Below are 18,493 nucleotides of genomic sequence, written 5' to 3' on the forward strand. Positions count from 1 at the left end.
AGCAAGTTTATGACCTTTTCCCCAGCTTGTTGGTTTAAGAGAGTAAAAGGGTTGGTGTGTCTGTCTGAGGTTACAGCAGAGTGAGATAGTGTGCCTGTCTGAGGTTACAGCAGAGTGAGATAGTGTGCCTGTCTGAGGTTACAGAAGAGTGAGATAGTGTGTCTGTCTGAGGTTACAGCAGAGTGAGATAGTGTGTCTGTCTGAGGTTACAGCAGAGTGAGATAGTGTGCCTGTCTGAGGTTACAGCAGAGTGAGATAGTGTGTCTGTCTGAGGTTACAGCAGAGTGAGATAGTGTGTCGATCTGAGGTTACAGAAGAGTGAGATAGTGTGCCTATCTGAGGTTACAGAAGAGTGAGATAGTGTGCCTATCTGAGGTTACAGAAGAGTGAGATAGTGTGCCTGTCTGAGGTTACAGCAGAGTGAGATAGTGTGTCTGTCTGAGGTTACAGCAGAGTGAGATAGTGTGCCTATCTGAGGTTACAGAAGAGTGAGATAGTGTGTCTGTCTGAGGTTACAGCAGAGTGAGATAGTGTGTCTTTGGTTACCTGACATTGTCATGTTTCTGGATGTAGATTTTGTGGAACATCATATCTTCCTTTTTAGCGTTGATATCTTCCTTCATTTCCATAGCAACGTGCCTCGGCAACACTGAGAGCAGCAGGCGCTCCTGGAGAACGTGTAGGACAGGGAGGAAGAGAGAAATTAAGAGAGAAAGACAAAATGGGGAGCGATAGAGACAGGGAGAAAGAGCAAAAGGCAGAGAGATAAAGAGAGAAAGCGACAGAGACAAAAAGAGAGAAAGAGTAAAAGACAGATAGAGAGAGAGTCAGAGGCAGGGATGGAGAGAGATGGAGAGGGGGGAGAAGCAGAGAGAGAGATGGAAAGATAGTTTGTGAGATAAGAATGTAGATGGAGAGAGAGAGAGGAAGAAAAACACAAATGTCCCCAAAGTCTGGTTAAATCAGAAAGAAAATGACTACATCTGTTTTGAAAAAGTCCATTTTTTGGCCTTAGGTCTAGGGCAAATGTGTGTGTCAATTGGTGTTAGAGTTAGAATCAGGGTTAGGCATAACTGGTTAGGTTTAGGTCTAGGCATTATAGCTAGGTTAAGTCCGGGCATACATGTTTGGTTGCTGAGTTTAAGATAAAGGTTAGGTTGAGATAAGGGTTTGGATTAAGGATGGGGTTTAGAAATGTGTAACTAGGATTAGTAAAAGTAGGACATTTATAAGGACAGTCAACTGTGGTGTCTCCATTTAAATAGTAAACGTGTGTGTCTGTGTGTGTCTGTTTGTGTCTGTTTGTGTCTGTGTGTGTCTGTGTGTGTCTGTTTATGTCTGTGTGTGTCAGTTTGTGTCTGTGTGTGTCTGCGTGTGTCAGTTTGTGTAGCCTACCTGCTGCTGATTCTCTCTCTGCAGGTAGAGGCGTGCCTGGATGTAGCCTCTGGTCTCCTGGAAGGCCTGTCTCTGAGATACCTCAGCAGGATAATGGGTACAGATCCCAATCATGTTGGTACACAGGAAGACCAGGATGTTGGCACTCAGCTGGAGGGGACGGAGAGAAGCGTAGCGGGGGGGGGGGGGTCACGTAGGATCACACATTTTTTCAATATAACCATGCATGCGCTGGGCGGAAGGACGGAGGGAGGGCCATCGTTTGTTAGCTATCGGCTGGAACTTTGATAAATGGTCATGCTGACATTGCTGCTCATATAAAACAAGTACTTTTTATGTCACCACAAAAGGAAAATATGTTTTATTTGTAAGAGAGAGGAAAGACAGCTGGGGGGGGGGGGGGGGGCTGAGTGAGAAACAGGAATGTTTCTTAATTTAGTGGCACGGTCAACCTGATGGCAGCATGGTTCCCATCACCTCGTGGCAACGGTGTTTACAGCATGAAAACAGGACGGCTGAAAATGTCTGCAAACAAATCCGGTTCACGCTTTTGGTTGGAGATCAACGGCAAAAGCCCAGTGTTTTTTCCAATGTCATAATTCTTACCATGTCACGTAGGCTGTGGGAATTGGAAATGTGTAAAGATCTGCATATCTGTGTATTTTTCTGAAAATCTATTTACTGGAATGTCTCAAACACTGGAATGTCTCAAACACTGGAATGTCCCCTTCACAACGTTGAAGGAATATATTTTGGGTAATCCACATCCAGTTATATGTAGTTTATGTATGATCAATAAACATTCATCAGTAGTCTGAAATTGCTACTCCTCTCTAGGCGCAGAGAGAGAGAGACAGAGAGAGTGAAGGAAAAAGAAAGACAGAGAAAGACAGGAAGAGAGAGGGAGAGACAGAAAGCGCAAGAGAGAGACACAGAGAGAGAGAGACACAGAGAGAGAGACACAGCGAGAGAGACACAGAGAGGGAGACACAGCGAGAGAGACACAGAGAGAGAGACACAGAGAGGGAGACACAGAGAGAGAGACACAGAGAGGGAGACAGAGAGGGAGACACAGAGAGGGAGACACAGAGAGAGAGACAGAGAGAGAGACACAGAGAGAGACACAGAGAGAGAGACACAGCGAGAGAGACACAGAGAGAGAGACACATAGAGAGAGACACAGAGAGAGAGACACTGCGAGGGACAGAGTGGAGCTCAAGGGAGCTCACTATTCCTTGAAGACAGGTTCTTCTCATCTGTAGTAGTGAGTGCTGCGTGTAATTTGCGATAGTGATCTGTATTGCTACAGCTTGTGTTTTCTGAGTAGACGCTGCAGCGACAAAACACCGAATTCAAACAACAGCATTATAGGATTATATCCACGGACTGGCTTGAATCAAGTTGGTTAAGTTTAGACCAGCACGACATCATTAGGCTAATATCTGTGTGCTAGCAACGTGAACAAAACACTATTAATATCTGTGGACTACAGCCAGAGGGAAGTTTAGTTATCTTGCTGTTATCCTAGTGAGGCTGTTGACCTCCAGAACATTCCTTGGGTCCACATGCACAGATACGCACACACACTCACACACACAGATACGCACGCACATGCACAGATACGCACACACACACACACACACACACACACACACACACACACACACACACAGATATGCACACAAACACACACCCACACCTACACACACACACGCACATGCACAGATACGCACACACACACACACACACACACACACACATACACAGACACACACACCCACACACAGACACACACAGTCTCTTCCTTTCTCCTCCATAGACACAAAAAGCTAGCGTTTGTAAGTGATTTTGTCATTATCCAGTGGTTTACATGCATGATGGTTACAGGCTGTGGAGCCCCCCTCTCTCTGGCCTCACATACACACACTCACACAAACGCACCCCACTCTGGGAAGACAACTTGACCCATGACCAGAGAACAGACTGTTTCTTATGAGGATTATATCATCAATAACAAGAGAAAGACAGAGCAAGTCTCAGAGGCAGGATGAACCAGAACATATAAGCGAGAGAAGGCCATGCTGTTGTCTGCTGGAGGTTTAATAACTAGGACGTTATCTCTGCAGAGACAGATTGCCTGACTGGCTGCTGTGTTCCGCTGACTGGCTGGCTGACTGACTGTGCTTCTTCTCACAACAACATTCTAGAATCTAGAACAGTTCTATGGAAGGCATACGGCTTTACCATTAACTAGGTTTAACAATACAAGGTTAAAACAATGTCAGATTAACTGGGAGAGTGTTCGATTCTACAGGATTACCATTAAAAGTGTGGCGAACGGTTTGGATGGCAAGTAACAAGCAGGCTTTTAGATAAATGTACAACATCTACATTGTTAGAATGAGAGTAAAGCAGTTTTCTTGAAGTAGTTAGCTGCAATCCATTGCCTTTTTATTTCTCACTTTTGACGGCAATATTTTTGTGATGCTACCACATATCAAGAACAAACATGCCTCTCCAACAAAAAAGGATCAGTTCTGCTCCATTCATGGAATTTCGGTCTTTCACTGAGCATAGGACTGAATAGCAAATGGGTGCTCTGCTCTCCTCAGCTGGCCTTCTTACCAGTCAATATCTTGCCCTCAAACTCTACTCCGGACCTCGAAGCCAGAGCCACTGCAATTGTTTAATTCCAACCCCCTGATCAGGGACTTGTTATAGTGGATAGGAGTTAAATACCCCTGGTCTAGAACAACTGGGGTGCCTTTGGCTATTTCAAATACACCAATCCAACAGAAGCGGCAGGAATGCACGTCTCTTGAAAGAGGAACAGATTGTCCTCAGCGACTGACAGTGTAAAACAGTACAGTCCCCTCCTCATTAACACTGATGGACCGACAGAGATCGACCGACCTGACAAGATATCTTCAACATCAGTACCAGCGCATTTTAGTCGCAGCTGGTATGTCGCAGCTGGTATGTGGCCAAACCAGTTCGTATATCTGTTGATCCATCTATGTACGCACACGCACACGCACACACACACACACACACACATCCATGTGCTGTGCACATGTCCCGTCTGATTGACGAATTCCGTCTTTTGTGATATTGCACATCTGTGTTTCCTGGCTACTGTAGCGCCACGTTGCTCATGAAGGACTTTTTAAATCACCTATGAGGACTTCATGAACACTTTATCTATAGTGGAACCGACAGATACGTGGTCGCAACTGAACCTCCCACTAGCAGAGAGAACTGAGGGACGCTGAAGACACAGAACACTAAACACGCTGCAGTCAGAGACCTAAATAAAATAGTAGTAAACTATATGGGGAATAGGGAGTGATTTGGGACACCACCAGGGATAACAGGTTGGGAGTGCTGCTCTCCACATACACAACATGACAGATGGCTGTTACAGCTTAGGGTCTGTTACAGGACTTGGTAACAGATAAGCGTATTTAGTGTATGTAACAGTGATCAAGGGGTTAATAGGTTCGGTTTTTTTATGAACCGTGGCCCATTGCGTTACTTGTATCCCAATCACGCAAAACCTAGATGCAGCAAATTGGACCATGGCAATAATTACTTAATTATTTAAAATTGACAAATACTTAAAAGATTCACACAACCACGCATGCATGTCCAGAAAATAATGGTCATTATATTAGATGCTTAATTTTTCAGTGGAACTTTTACCAAATTAAGCTAGATGCTGTAATGTTAAGAGTTTCTGCATTCGCCAGATTTGCCAATCGGTGTTCCTCATTGCATAGCTAGCTTACACCGATCAGCCATGACATTATGACCACTGACAGGTGAAGTGAATAACATTGACAATCTCGTTATCATGGCACCTGTCTGTGGGATGGATATATTAGGCAGCACATGATCATTCTGTCCTCAAAGTTGATGTGTTAGAAGCAGGAAAAATGGGAAGCGTAAGGATCTGAGCGACTTTGACAAGGGCCAAATTGTGATGGCTAAACGACTGGCTCAGAGTTTCTCAAAAACTGCAGCCCTTGTGGGGTGTTCCTGGTCTGCAGTGGTCAGTACCTTTCAAAAGTGGTCCCAAGGAAGGAAAAGTGGTGAACTGGCAACAGGTTTATGGGTGGCCAGGGCTCAGTGATGCACATGGGGAGCGAAGGCTTGACCATGTTGTCCGATCCAACAGACGAGCCACTGCAGCTCAAATTGCTGAAAAAGTTAATGCTGGTACTGATAGAAAGGTGTCAGAACATACAGTGCATCGCAGTTTGTTGCGTATGGGGCTGCGTAGCCGCAGACCAGTCAGGGTGTCCATGCTGACCCCTGTCCACTGTGGAAGGCACCTACAATGGGCATGTGAGCATCAGAACTCGATCACGAAGCAATAAAAGAAGGTGGACTCGTCTGATGAATCACCTTCTCTTTTACATCATGTGGATGGCCGGGTGCGTGTGCGTCGCTTACCTGGGGAACACATGGCACCAGGATGCACTATGGGAAGAAGTCAAGCCAGCGGAGGCAGTGTGATGCCTTGGGCAATGTTCTGCTGGGAAACCTTGGGTCCTGCCATTCATGTGGATGTTACTTTGACACGTACCACCTACCTGAGCATTGTTGCAGACCATGTGCACCCTTTCATGTCAATGGTATTCCCTGATGGCATTGGCCTCTTTCAGCAGGATAATGTGCCCAGGAATGGTTTGTGGAACACAACAACGAGTTCAAGGTGTTGACTTGGCCTCCAAATTCCCCAGATCTCTATCCAATCGAGCATCTGTGGGATGTGCTGGACAAACAAGTCCGATCCATGGAGGCCCCACCTCGCAACTTACAGGACTTAAAGGATCTGCTGCTAACGTCTTGGTACCAGATACCACAGCACACCTTCAGAGGTCTAGTGGAGTCCATGCCTCGACGGGTCAGGGCTGTTTTAGCAGGCAAAAGGGGGACCTGCACAATATTAGGCAGGTGGACATAATGATATGACTGATTGGTGTAAGTTAAAGTTGGCCACAAAAGGCCAAAAGCAACCAGAGGAGCATCTTCTCCTTACCTTCAGGCAATGCTTAAAACCTAGATCCCTAACTGGGCTCTTCATTCAGCCACCTCTGGGGTCTTGGCTGTCCCACCCCTTTCGGGGCAGTTCCCGATCGACAAAGTCAAAACTCATCTCTGTCCAGGCAACTCAGTGGTGGAACCAGCTTCCCTGGGATGCTCGGGCACAGTTTCAACCTATCTCCAAAAACATCTGAAAACTCACCACTTCATAGAGCAGTTAAATTAGTTTCATTGTCACAACGTCTGTCTGTGGTTCATGTTCATGTTTCATGTCTACTATTTGCATTGTCTTCTCTGGATAAGAGCGTCTACAAAAGCACCTCTCAGTTTGCATGTCGCAAACATTGCGGCAAACATTTCTATGTATAAATGGAAACCATGTAAACATTATGCAAACATTCTTTTCGGGAAGAAATACCGTAACAAACCCTGCAATTCGTATCTGAATGCAGTACAGCAGCTTAGTTCAAAACGTTTATTTTTGTCCTGTACAAAAAGCCCCCCAGTTGGATAGCTCCATCAGACACATTTCAAGCTCTCCGTAAAGTAAAACTATGACAGAGACGGGTTGTCTCTGGAGCTGCCAGAAGGTTTATAGTGTACACAATGGCCAACAGGTGGTGTGTTGTGACAACAACAAAGACAATGACAACAAACAAAACTCATAAGGTCAGAAAAGATCTGTCGTTGTGTCCTTTAGCCAGGCACTCAACCCTAATCGCTCCTGTAAGTCGCTAATAGCATCTGCTAAACGCCTAAAATGTCAATGTAAATACCTGACCCTGAACTCAAAAGCAGTGTATGTTTGTGTGTGTGCCTGTGCGTGCATTTCCTGAACAGAACATCTGTCTACCATCTGAAAACAGTGGCAGCAAATACTCAGCAGTACTTTGTGCCAATATTGAACGAAACACATACTGTACTGTTTATTTCTTTGTATATAATTTGCTGTACCTGCACCAAAACTCAAGTATTTCTCCTTCATAGTTTGTCAGTTGTCCTCTTTTTAAACAGGGAGCCAAACTGCTAAGAGCTTTTTCTAAGGTTTTTCTCGTGGCTATCTACTGTCCCTCAGCAGCAGTCATAATGCAGTTTGTTAAGAAGTGCAATAAAACCACAGTATTAAATCACATGAGTAAATCATAATATCCTAGGGTGAGTCAGTGATAGGGTTGTTGGTAAGAAAGAAAACAGCTCTCCGAAACATAAAAAAGAATGTGTTTGGATTGGTTAAAAAGTCCCTTTGGATTTAGTGTAATACAATAAATTAAAGTGCTCACTTTTTCAACAATGTTGAGCTAAAAAGTGATTAATAAAAATATAAATATAGAAAACAGCCAACAGAAGGAATATGTGCAAAATGACAACATACACAAACAGCATCACTGCTCCTATGTTTCCTGAATGTGTTTATTTTCTGTACCCTCCGCTTAGTGGCTTCTCGCGTCCTACCCGTTCGTTTAGCTTCTCGTACGTAGGTTATCTGCTGCTGAACCTGCCATTCACGTTTCTTTTATCGCAATTTAAACCCCGAGAAATGATGTTGCGTCCTGACATTTCAGAAAAGCGTATATAAAAAGCCGGAGTCTACATGATTGAAATTCAGCGGAGTTCCACCTCTGGGCAGCCGCTATGCAGCCACCGGTGACTGAGATACCATGGGCTGGTCCTCTGCCTGGGCATGTGACGCCTGTCCACCCACCCTGGGCACGGTTGATCTGGAGCCTAATATATAAAGTTGTCATTATTTCATTAATACACTTTCACAGTATATTTCCTGCGCGTCCTAAGACGTTTGGCCTTGTATGGTTTCATGCAGTTAGTCATTTCCCATCGATCGTATAAGCTAGAGATAACAGCTCACTGCTATTTGTCATATTGCTGCCTAAATTAACGAAAAGCTATACGTTGAGGCCATGGTTGCATCCTGAGACCGTAGAGGCTGTGTGTTATATCGCCGGGAAGGTTTGTCGAAATAGTCGCAGCGTTTTATTTCGGACAGTAAAATATCAGACGTTCAGAAATACGCAGCAGAGATGTGGGCAACGTTATCGGGGAGATCAAATCTGAGCAGCATGCAGGATGGGAAAGTGGGTGAGAGAGAGATTCAGAAAGAACGGTTGAGGCTAAACGTCTTGCCCCCAGCCCAGCCGGCCTAGAGACCGCACAGAGTATAAACACATTTGAGGCACGTGATCCAGAAGCTTCCGTGCACGTGCGGATCTTCAGCAAAAGAGACACCGGTGAAGTCAAGAGAAACGCCACGACTTTTCAGACTGTGCTGAATGACAGCAGCGTGGCCACATACATGAAGTCCTGAGTCACTGTGCCAGGTCACCAGGAGGGATAGGCTGCCTCGGCAACAGGGCCGATAAGAAAAGGAATGTATGTGGCTGGGGTAAACGCGTGCGATCGTTAAGTGGGTGCGGACTCTCTCTGTGCCTGTGTGTGCCTGTGCTGAGTGTGAATGAGTGCGTGCTTGTGAGAGTGGATTCCACAGTGTGTGTGTGCGTGTGTGTGTGTGTGTGCAGCGCCAGTACTACAGTAAGGGACGGGTGCAAACAGACAACCATGCAGAAAGACTGGGCTGTTAGTGAGTAATGTCTTGGGGGGTGGGAGCTGCAGAGGGTCTTGTCAGTTCATGATGCACTGGTCCCGTTTCCCCTGGCAGCCAGACGGCAGACAACAGTCTGTGGCTTCGGAAGCGGGAGTCGTTGACTATTTTTAGTGCCTTCCTCTGACACCTGGTGCACACGTCCTGGATGCCAGGGTTAAGACACGCTCAGTGGCGCAGCTGGAGAAACGTTGAGGATCTGACGGGCCCGAATATGTGAACAGGCTACCGAGGGAGAAGAGGCACTGACGTTCTCCAGACCCGCTGAAGCTCAGGACTCGCTCCATTTTAGCCCTGCTTCCTGTAGTCCACGATCAGCTTCTTTGTCTTGCTGACAGTAAGGAAAAGATTGTTGTCCCGGCACCATAGTGACCTCCTCCTCATGTAAGCTGCTTAATCATTAGTGAGTGATGATGGTGTTGGAGTCTTCCTCAGACACACTCGTGGTGAACTAAAGTCCTACCCCTGTATTGTTAGTTAAAGAGCTTTTATGTAAAACATGGCAAAGGTTATTTTGAAATAAGAAAACTGTATTTTATAATGCCCTGGCCTTTGAGGACATATTCATATTTATAGGAATTAAAATAAATACAAAGACAAAACTAACTGAAACTGTCATGTCAGTCAATAACATGAATACAACAGACAATGTGTTAATTTGTGTGTGTGTGTGTGTGGGTGTGTGTATGTGTGTGTGCGTTTGTACCTGCAGGCAGGAATGCATGCATGTGTGTGTTTGAAGTGTGTACCGGTGAGTGTGTACTAAAATAACAAGATGCCTTTGATAAAGCAATGCCTCCTAGCAACATCAGCTGACAAGCAGAAACAACAACCTTTTCATCTATTTGACCTTTGAACTCTAGGGACTCCATGTCCTGGAGTTTCAGGTCAGTTTCAGGTGGAATTCCAAGACCAGGAGGCACAGTAATGACAATGCATTTCTCCACGCTCGCTGCCAGCAAAAAACATGTTTGGAATCTAAGCTTGCGTGTGTTTTCATTTGTAGCTAACGTGGACGATAGATGAGACTAATGTTCTCCTAAAAAAGTATTATAAAACGTTCCATCGTTTGTACCTGCGCCTTGCTAATTATACTGCCACCTGATAGCACCGTAGAGACTACAATGGTGAGTTTAAGACACCCCTGACTGGTGACACTGCGTGATACTGAGTCAAGGGCCTTCTGTGTCAAGCTTGTAAAAATGTGTGGCCTTCAGCGTGTTGCTTGTAAAAGATATGGAGAGGCTTCAGTGAAGAGCACACACAATACATCACCATTCTCCACAATCCCAAACTGAGGGAAAAGTGCCACAAATGTACTCCTTTTCGGCAACAAAGGCAAAACATCTGTAATGTTGTTAATAAAACCCAATTCCCTGTTTAAGTTATCAGACCAGTTTTTCGACATCTTCTCATCTCACCAAATCCCCAGACAGGAATAGGTTTTGAGCTGCTGTATAGGATTCCCTTCCAAGGTAGTAACCACATGGCTTTTTAAGTGTTTAGTAAAAGGACAATGTCATGTGTTCTGTTTCTGAAGAATTTAAAAACAAGCTTCAAATGGTACACAAACTGCTAAGTGATGTAATTAAAAAGCTGTTTGTTGATTTTGATAATAACCAGGAGAAACAAGTGGCCTGTCTAGTCATTCCCTTAAAAAAAAAAAAAGGGAACATTTGCTCAAAGGCATACTCCTTATTTCAGTTTAGTCTATTCAAACACCTCGCAGAAATGTTTTCACAGAACCTTTATTTATACAAGTTAGGCTGATTGTGATACAATCTATAGAAACCCTGACAACCCATTGAAAGAGTGTTAGCTTAAGCAGAAGCTACGCGGCAGGCTGGAGACTCATAAGTAATCTAAACATTAGCTTATAAGGTGAGCAGTTCCATAAGGTTAAGGAGAGACGGGGAAGGGCGAGAAGAAAGACAAGCCTTTTGCTTTACTGACACTCAGCAACGGCAGCTTGGATCCCACATGATAATTACCATTGTCAGGACTGTTACTATTATGCCATATTAGCAGACGCTCTTATCCCAAGTGACTCACAGCCGCGAATGCGTTACAAGTAAGTGGCCAAGGGAATATAAGTGCTGCGCTCTACCATCTGAGCTATAGACGGCCAGAGATCACGACCACAGGTTCACTGCATCCGGCCAGAGTGGACCATCTATGCCGGCGGAAACCAGGACAACAACACCGCGGGTTCCACTGAAGAACTAACGTGTCACCAGTGATTGTGTTAATGCGAGGACGTAGAACGTTTGAGCTGTCACTGAGAACCTATGACGAGCGACACGTTCAGCCTTGGCCGCTATCGTAAGACGCTCGCTACGTGAGCAGGTGTTAGCCGCGAAATGTTCAGTTAGCCATTGTTATATAGAGGCTCTGCTTTACATTGGCTTCCCATTGCAGGTCATGGGACACTGGGGCCTGGCCGTGGAGGGGGAATAAGAAAGGCTGAGCCTGTTTGGTAAAACCAAAATGAAAAGCAATTCCCACAGCTCTTAATGTCTTCCTGTTTACAGCCTCACAATGTTCATTGTCATATGAACCTGATTTTCATAGCTTCGAGCGAGAATTACGATAAGCAAAACATTTCAACAACCTCTACTGTTAACACATACTTGTGTTATTTAACTATAAAAATTATAGGAATGTTACTTTGGGTTGACGACCCCTTTAAGGAGATTTTATATCCCAATGTTTTTGTCGGATCACTTGGCGCAGCCCATCACCAATAAAAACTAATTTGGATCTCAGGTTCCAATACTCCACACATGATAGCTTACTGTATGACAACAATCTTAACATGGTCATGAATGAATTTAACTGATAATGAGCCAACTATTGTTATGATGATAGTTATGATTCCCAATTATTGTCTGCTGGCTTCAGTCGGTTTAAGCTCAGGTGGCAGCTGATCTAGACATGGATGGTTCTATGGTATAGAATCACTGCAATGTGCCAAAGGAAAGAAAAAAGTCGAACCTCTCTTCGTGGCCTCTGGAAAATGTTTGGATGGTGTGGAGGGGTGACGGTGGATGTGATCCTGGCTGAGTATGGAACGGTACCCAACAGATAGATGGCCATGTCTCTCTTCAAAAATTAACAGAACAAATAGATAAATGTATTCAATTCAGTTGTTTTCAGATACCACTGGTGTATTTGGAGGGAAACTGTGTTCATTCTCTCTATCCTCAAGCCCTAGATGGAGCCATAGGCAAAAGCCAATGTGTTATCTCTTTCGAAACCAACACTTCAGTACACACACACACACACACACACACACAACAGCCCCTGACTCACCAGCTATAAATGAGGACCTATAACCTCCTGGGCAATGAAAAATGAGCAACTATAACATTCAAATTTGGACAACATTGTAACAGTTCCAGGTCCCTCCAAAAGGTCTTCGGTTGAAGACGAGCTTCCGTGTCCCGAGAGATTGTCTGTGTGTGTGTTTTAGGTCTAACTATACTCACGGGGACCAAAACCAGATTTTTTTTTATCATGGGGACCTTTTGCTGGTCCCCATGAGGCAAAAGTAAATTTCCGGCTCAGGGATTAGGTTTAGGGTCAAATTTACAATGCATTTTAAAGTTAGAATTGGGGTTTCTTTAAGGTCCAAGTATTGTTGGTTAAGTTTAGGGTTAAGGTTATGCATTACATCTAGGTAAAGTTTAGGCATAAATGTTACTTTACTAAGGTTATGGTTAGGGTTAGATTAGGGTTAGGTTAAGGTTAGGGTAAGGGTTAGGTTTAGGGTTAAGAGGGCAAGGGCAAGGGAGGATGCAATTTCTATTTTCTGGTCCCCATGAGGATAGCCATACAAACTTGTGTGTGTGTGTGTTTGTGTATGTGTGTGTGTGAATTCCACCAGGCTGTACAGATTTGAAACAGAGCCATACATCTGTCAGACTAACTGACCGAAAACGAATATAATGTTTTCAAAACATTGAGGCAAGTCTTCCTCTGTTATTCAGGGACTTACCAAGTACAAGAAACTAAACATCCTTCCCATGGTACTCCTATTTAATACAATATCATTTTCCCCCAGATCAGACAGACTAAAATGCTCTTTTCACACTGCTATTTAACGTGTTTATTTGATTTAAGTTCTAATATCTCCCACCCTAAAATTCCCTTTGTTGGCCTCTCAAAATTCAGCTCACTTCCCTAAAGTCAACTAAACACATCTCTAGCCTAAACATAATCAGTCGTATATACAGTGGGGAGAACAAGTATTTGATACACTGCCGATTTTGCAGGTTTTCCTACTTACAAAGCATGTAGAGGTCTGTAATTCCCGAAAATCACATTGTATGACAAAAAAAAAAAAATGCATTTTATGGCATGACCTAAGTATTTGATCACCTACCAACCAGTAAGAATTCCGGCTCTCACAGACCTATTAGTTTTTCTTTAAGAAGACCTCCTGTTCTCCACTCATTACCTGCACCTGTTTGAACTCGTTACCTGTATAAAAGACACCTGTCCACACACTCAATCAAACAGACTCCAACCTCTCCACAATGGCCAAGACCAGAGAGCTGTGTAAGGACATCAGGGATAAAACTGTAGACCTGCACAAGGCTGGGATGGGCTACAGGACAATAGGCAAGCAGCTTGGTGAGAAGGCAACAACTGTTGGCGCAATTATTAGAAAATGGAAGAAGTTCAAGATGATAGTCAATCTCCCTTGGTCTGGGGCTCCATGCAAGATCTCACTTCGTGGGGCATCAATGATCATGAGGAAGGTGAGGGATCAGCCCAGAACTACACGGCAGGACCTGGTCAATGACCTGAAGAGAGCTGGGACCACAGTCTCAAAGAAAACCATTATTAACACACTACGCCGTCATGGATTAAATCCTGCAGCGCACGCAAGGTCCCCCTGCTCAAGCCAGCACATGTCCAGGCCCGTCTGAAGTTTGCTAATGACCATCTGGATGATCCAGAGGAGGAATGGGAGAAGGTCATGTGGTCTGATGAGACAAAAATAGAGCTTTTTGGTCTAAACTCCACTCACTGTGTTTGGAGGAAGAAGAAGGATGAGTACAACCCCAAGAACACCATCCCAACCGTGAAGCATGGAGGTGGAAACATCATTCTTTGGGGATGCTTTTCTGCAAAGGGGACAGGACAACTGCACTGTATTGAGGGGAGGATGGCTGGGGCCATGTATTGCGAGATCTTGGCCAACAACCTCCTTCCCTCAGTAAGAGCATTGAAGATGGCTCATGGCTGGGTCTTCCAGCATGACAACGACACGAAACACACAGCCAGGGCAACTAAGGAGTCGCTCCGTAAGAAGCATCTCAAGGTCCTGGATTGGTCTAGCCAGTCTCCAGATGTGAACCCAATCGAAAATCTTTGGAGGTAGCTGAAACCCTGTATTGCCCAGCGTCTGTATTGAAACCTGAAGGATCTGGAGAAGGTCTGTATGGAGGAGTGGGCCAAAATCCCTGTTGCAGTGTGTGCAAATCTGGTCAAGAATTACAGGAAACGTATGATCTCTTTAATTGCAAACAAAGGTTTCTGTACCAAATATTAAGTTCTGCTTTTCTGATGTATCAAATACTTATGTCATGCAATACAATGCAAATTAATTACTTAAAAATCATACAATGTGATTTTCTGGATTTTTTTTTTATTCTGTCACTCACAGTTGAAAAGTACCTATGATAAAAATTACAGACTTCTATATGCTTTGTAAGTGGGAAAACCTGCAAAATCGGCAGTGTATCAAATACTTGTTCTCCCAGAATACATTAAGAGACCACTACACCTTTTTCTTTCCTTTCCAAAAAAGTTGAAAAGGAAAGTTTTGAGTGAAGAACAGAAGCGTTCAGTTTGCAGTGGTCTCTTAATTTTAACCCTTCTGTTCCTCACTCAAAACTTTCCTTTCCGACTTTCTTGGAAAGGAAAGAAAAAGGTGCATTGGTCTCTTCATTTTTTCTGGAGCTGTATATACATGTACATATATCTATTCTCACACACATATGTCATCATCCAGCCTATTGGTGTGTGTGTATATATATATAACATGGCTGGTTATATAACACACTTTATTTAACTCTCTCACCCAGAGCAACTAAGGGTTATGACTGCAAACAGCTTCATACATTGTTCCTACTTATTCAGAAACAAACCCCCTACCCCTGCTCCAACAGCTGGCCTTTGTAGACAATGGAAAACAGTGACCAATGACAGGAGAAGGACAGACGGCCGGACAGAGAGACACAGACAGACGAGGAATGAGAAGAGCAAGAAAATACACTAGATCAGAAGATACCCCGGCTGGAAAACATGGTTGAGAGAGAATTGGATTATTCAGGATGTCTGATTGTAAATGTCACTTTTGTTACTGACAATTTTTATTGAACTTTTTTAATAATGTGCCTTGGCAATGTACACTACCATTCAAAAGTTTGGGGTCACTTAATTTTCAAAAGAAAGTATATATTTTTTTGCTTTTCTTTCAAATTGATCAGAATTTCAGTGTAGACATTGTTAATGCTGTGAATGAATATTGTATCTGGAAATGGCTGATATTTTATGGAATATCTACCTAGGTGCACAGAGACCCATTATCAGAAACTGTGTTCCAATGGCCTGTTGTGTTTGCTAATCCAAGTTTATCATTTTAAAAGGCTAATTTGCAATTAGCACAGCCGAAATCTGTTGTGCTGATTAAAGAAGCACTAAAACAGTCCTTATTTAGACTAGTTTACAGGCTAAAAATTGCCAAAAATAAAGAACTTTTTCTAAAACTCGTCGGTCTATTCTTTTTCTGAGAAATTAAGGCTATTCCATGCGAGAAATCAAACAGGACAATGACCCAAAGCACAGCTCCAAACAATACAAGAACTATTTAAGGAAGAAGCAGTCAGCTGGTATTCTGTCTATAATGGAGTGACCAGCACAGTCACCACTCAACCCTATTGAGCTGTTGTGGGAGCAGTTTGACTGTATGGTAAGAAGTGCCCATCAAGCCAATCCAACTTGTGGGAGGTGCTTCAGGAAGCAAGGGGTGAAATCTCTTCAGATTACCTCAACAAATTGACAACTAGAATGTCAAAGTTCTGCAAGACCGTAATTACTGCAAATGGAAGATTCTTTTATAAAAGTTTGAAGGACACACATTTTCATTAAAAATCATTATTTCTATCGTCAATTAATTTCCTATTCATTTTGCTATATTCCCTATTCAAACACATTTCATGTGTTTTCATGCAAAACAAGGACATTTGTAATTGACCCCAAACTTTGTAAACCAATGTGAAATTAGTTGAATTGAGAGCTAGAAAAGAAAGAGAAGCTGCTGTTTTAGTTTTTCTCTACATTCATCCATTGTAACATTATTAATTAATTGATCAAATGTTTTTTCGATATCCTGTTGATAATATCTTGTCAATAACTGTAGGGGAGAAAGAGACCACAGCACATAATACAACACAGTACATAAGCCTGCTGTACAAACATGACATCCAAACCATTCTGCAACAATTTGTTAACCATTTTTCAAAACAAATTTTCCACCTGAGGCGCACAGAGAACAAAACCTTAAATAATAACACTGGGGGGGCCTCTTTCCTCCCTCTTTCTTCACTACTCCAGACCTACATCATCCACAATTGCCATTTTTAACATATCCTAAACATGGGAAAACACATAAGCCCACACATCCCTTGCACATTTCACATTTAGCTGCCGTCAGATTTTTATAAAATTGGTAACACATATTGTTTTGTTTCTATGTGTCCACACAACCTGATCCACATTTCTTAAAATGAAAGGAAAAAATGAATATTTCAAGATTAATAAGATTGCATATCTTGGTCTTCACACTAAAGTTAATACCCTGTCAGAAATGACAGCTGTAAATAATTTTTATAAGATTCTACCAACTCTGCAGAACCCAGAGTTAATACTGGGTTGAAATTCCATTGTCAGCAATTATAGCTGTAAATCATTTAGACTAAGATTCTACTTACTCTGCACAACTTTTAGGGCATATACATTGTTTTCATAAAAATACCTCAAACATTCAGAATTTTCTCTCACATTTAGAGTCAGGATTAAGGCTGGACCTCTATGGAAAACTTCAGCAACTCTTTAAAAGCCGTCTTGGTTTGTCTTTAGCAGTAGAAGGTGTGTAACAATCATACAGAAATGTTTGCTTAATCCTTTTTCAACATGGTCTTAACTTGTTTCATATTCTTTTTGATCCTGTACACCCATAACTTGATGCTTTACCAAGATACTTTCAAGACAGCATATGAAGATTACAAAGATAAAGAGTCAGTCCTGATCTAAATCTATCAAGGTATGCCTATGTTGTTGCTCAGTGAGACCTGGAATACAATCTTGGCATATTACAAATCCAATACTGTTATTTTCTGCTTCTGTTTTACTGCATGGACTCCAGAATTAGGTTGTGACAAACTTGAATCTATAAGTGACTGTCAAGTCATTTCACTGATGTTTGAAGCCTCAAACTTCAGTAATCAAAAAATAATTCTGCCATCCAACTGTTCTGTTGGATAATTGAATCATTCTAGTGGAACATCGAAGCATTCTATTGGAACATCCGGTCATTCTTATTGGAACATCGAATCACTATTGGAACATCCAACCATTCTATTGGAACATTGAAGCATTCTATTGGAACATCCGGTCATTCTTATTGGAACATCGAACCACTCTATTGAAACATCCAACCATTCTATTGGAACATCGAACCACTCTTTTGAAACATCCAGCTATTAAATTGGAACATCCAACCATTCTATTGGAACATCCAACCACTTTACTGGAACATCTAATCATATATTTTGAGCACAAAGATAGAAACCTCAACTTCCAAACCCTGGCCTGATGCCCAAAACATTGCATGCAATACAATCCATTGGGGTCATGATTGGTGTGGAGCCACCCGGCTAAGAGGGTGTCATTAAGGACACAGCTTCGTAGCTTGGCGTAACATGACAGAGAATGGGGATCAACAGTTAGCACAACGCCAATGTATTCCCAACATATAACAATGGGCAAAGTCTCCTCCCACCATTAACCAAATATGAATCCCTCTATGAGCTGAAGAACATGGGACCTGGACCAGTCTTTAGAGCAGTGTCTGGTAATCCTGGGTTCAAATACTTAAAATCCTGGAAATACTCTGAGGGTTAGCATTAGCCTGCCTGAAGAACCAGACAGGCAGGATTTACACTTTGGTGAATATTCTATTGGTTCCACAATGCCAGCTGAGCTCATTCAAGCTGAGTGTAAGTACTTGAAAGAAAATAAACAGTACTTGAAGCCATGTGTGGTGTTGGTCTGTTTTTCACAGCTTCAGCAGTGTTAGCCTCTACTGTCTCTATTTATAGCCTTGGCTTAACCTGGGTATTATTTTAAGTGCAATTTTCTGTT

The 18,493-nt window shown here is 43.0% G+C and overlaps 1 protein-coding gene across 2 annotated transcripts in view; it reads right to left on the reverse strand.

Moving 5' to 3' along the window:
* The window catches only part of LOC105010241 (adenylate cyclase type 6), a 55,154-nt gene that overhangs the window by 18,638 nt on the left and 18,023 nt on the right, over positions 1–18,493 (reverse strand). For both annotated transcript variants that reach the window (XM_013136355.3, XM_013136356.3), the window contains exons 4-5: positions 1,396–1,545; positions 547–668 (exon numbers count right to left, since the gene is read on the reverse strand). In XM_013136355.3, the coding sequence (XP_012991809.1) occupies positions 547–668; positions 1,396–1,545 (272 nt within the window). The remainder of the gene's footprint in view (positions 1–546; positions 669–1,395; positions 1,546–18,493) is intronic.

Source organism: Esox lucius, chromosome 12 (assembly GCF_011004845.1).
Source record: "Esox lucius isolate fEsoLuc1 chromosome 12, fEsoLuc1.pri, whole genome shotgun sequence".
NCBI lineage: Eukaryota > Metazoa > Chordata > Actinopteri > Esociformes > Esocidae > Esox > Esox lucius.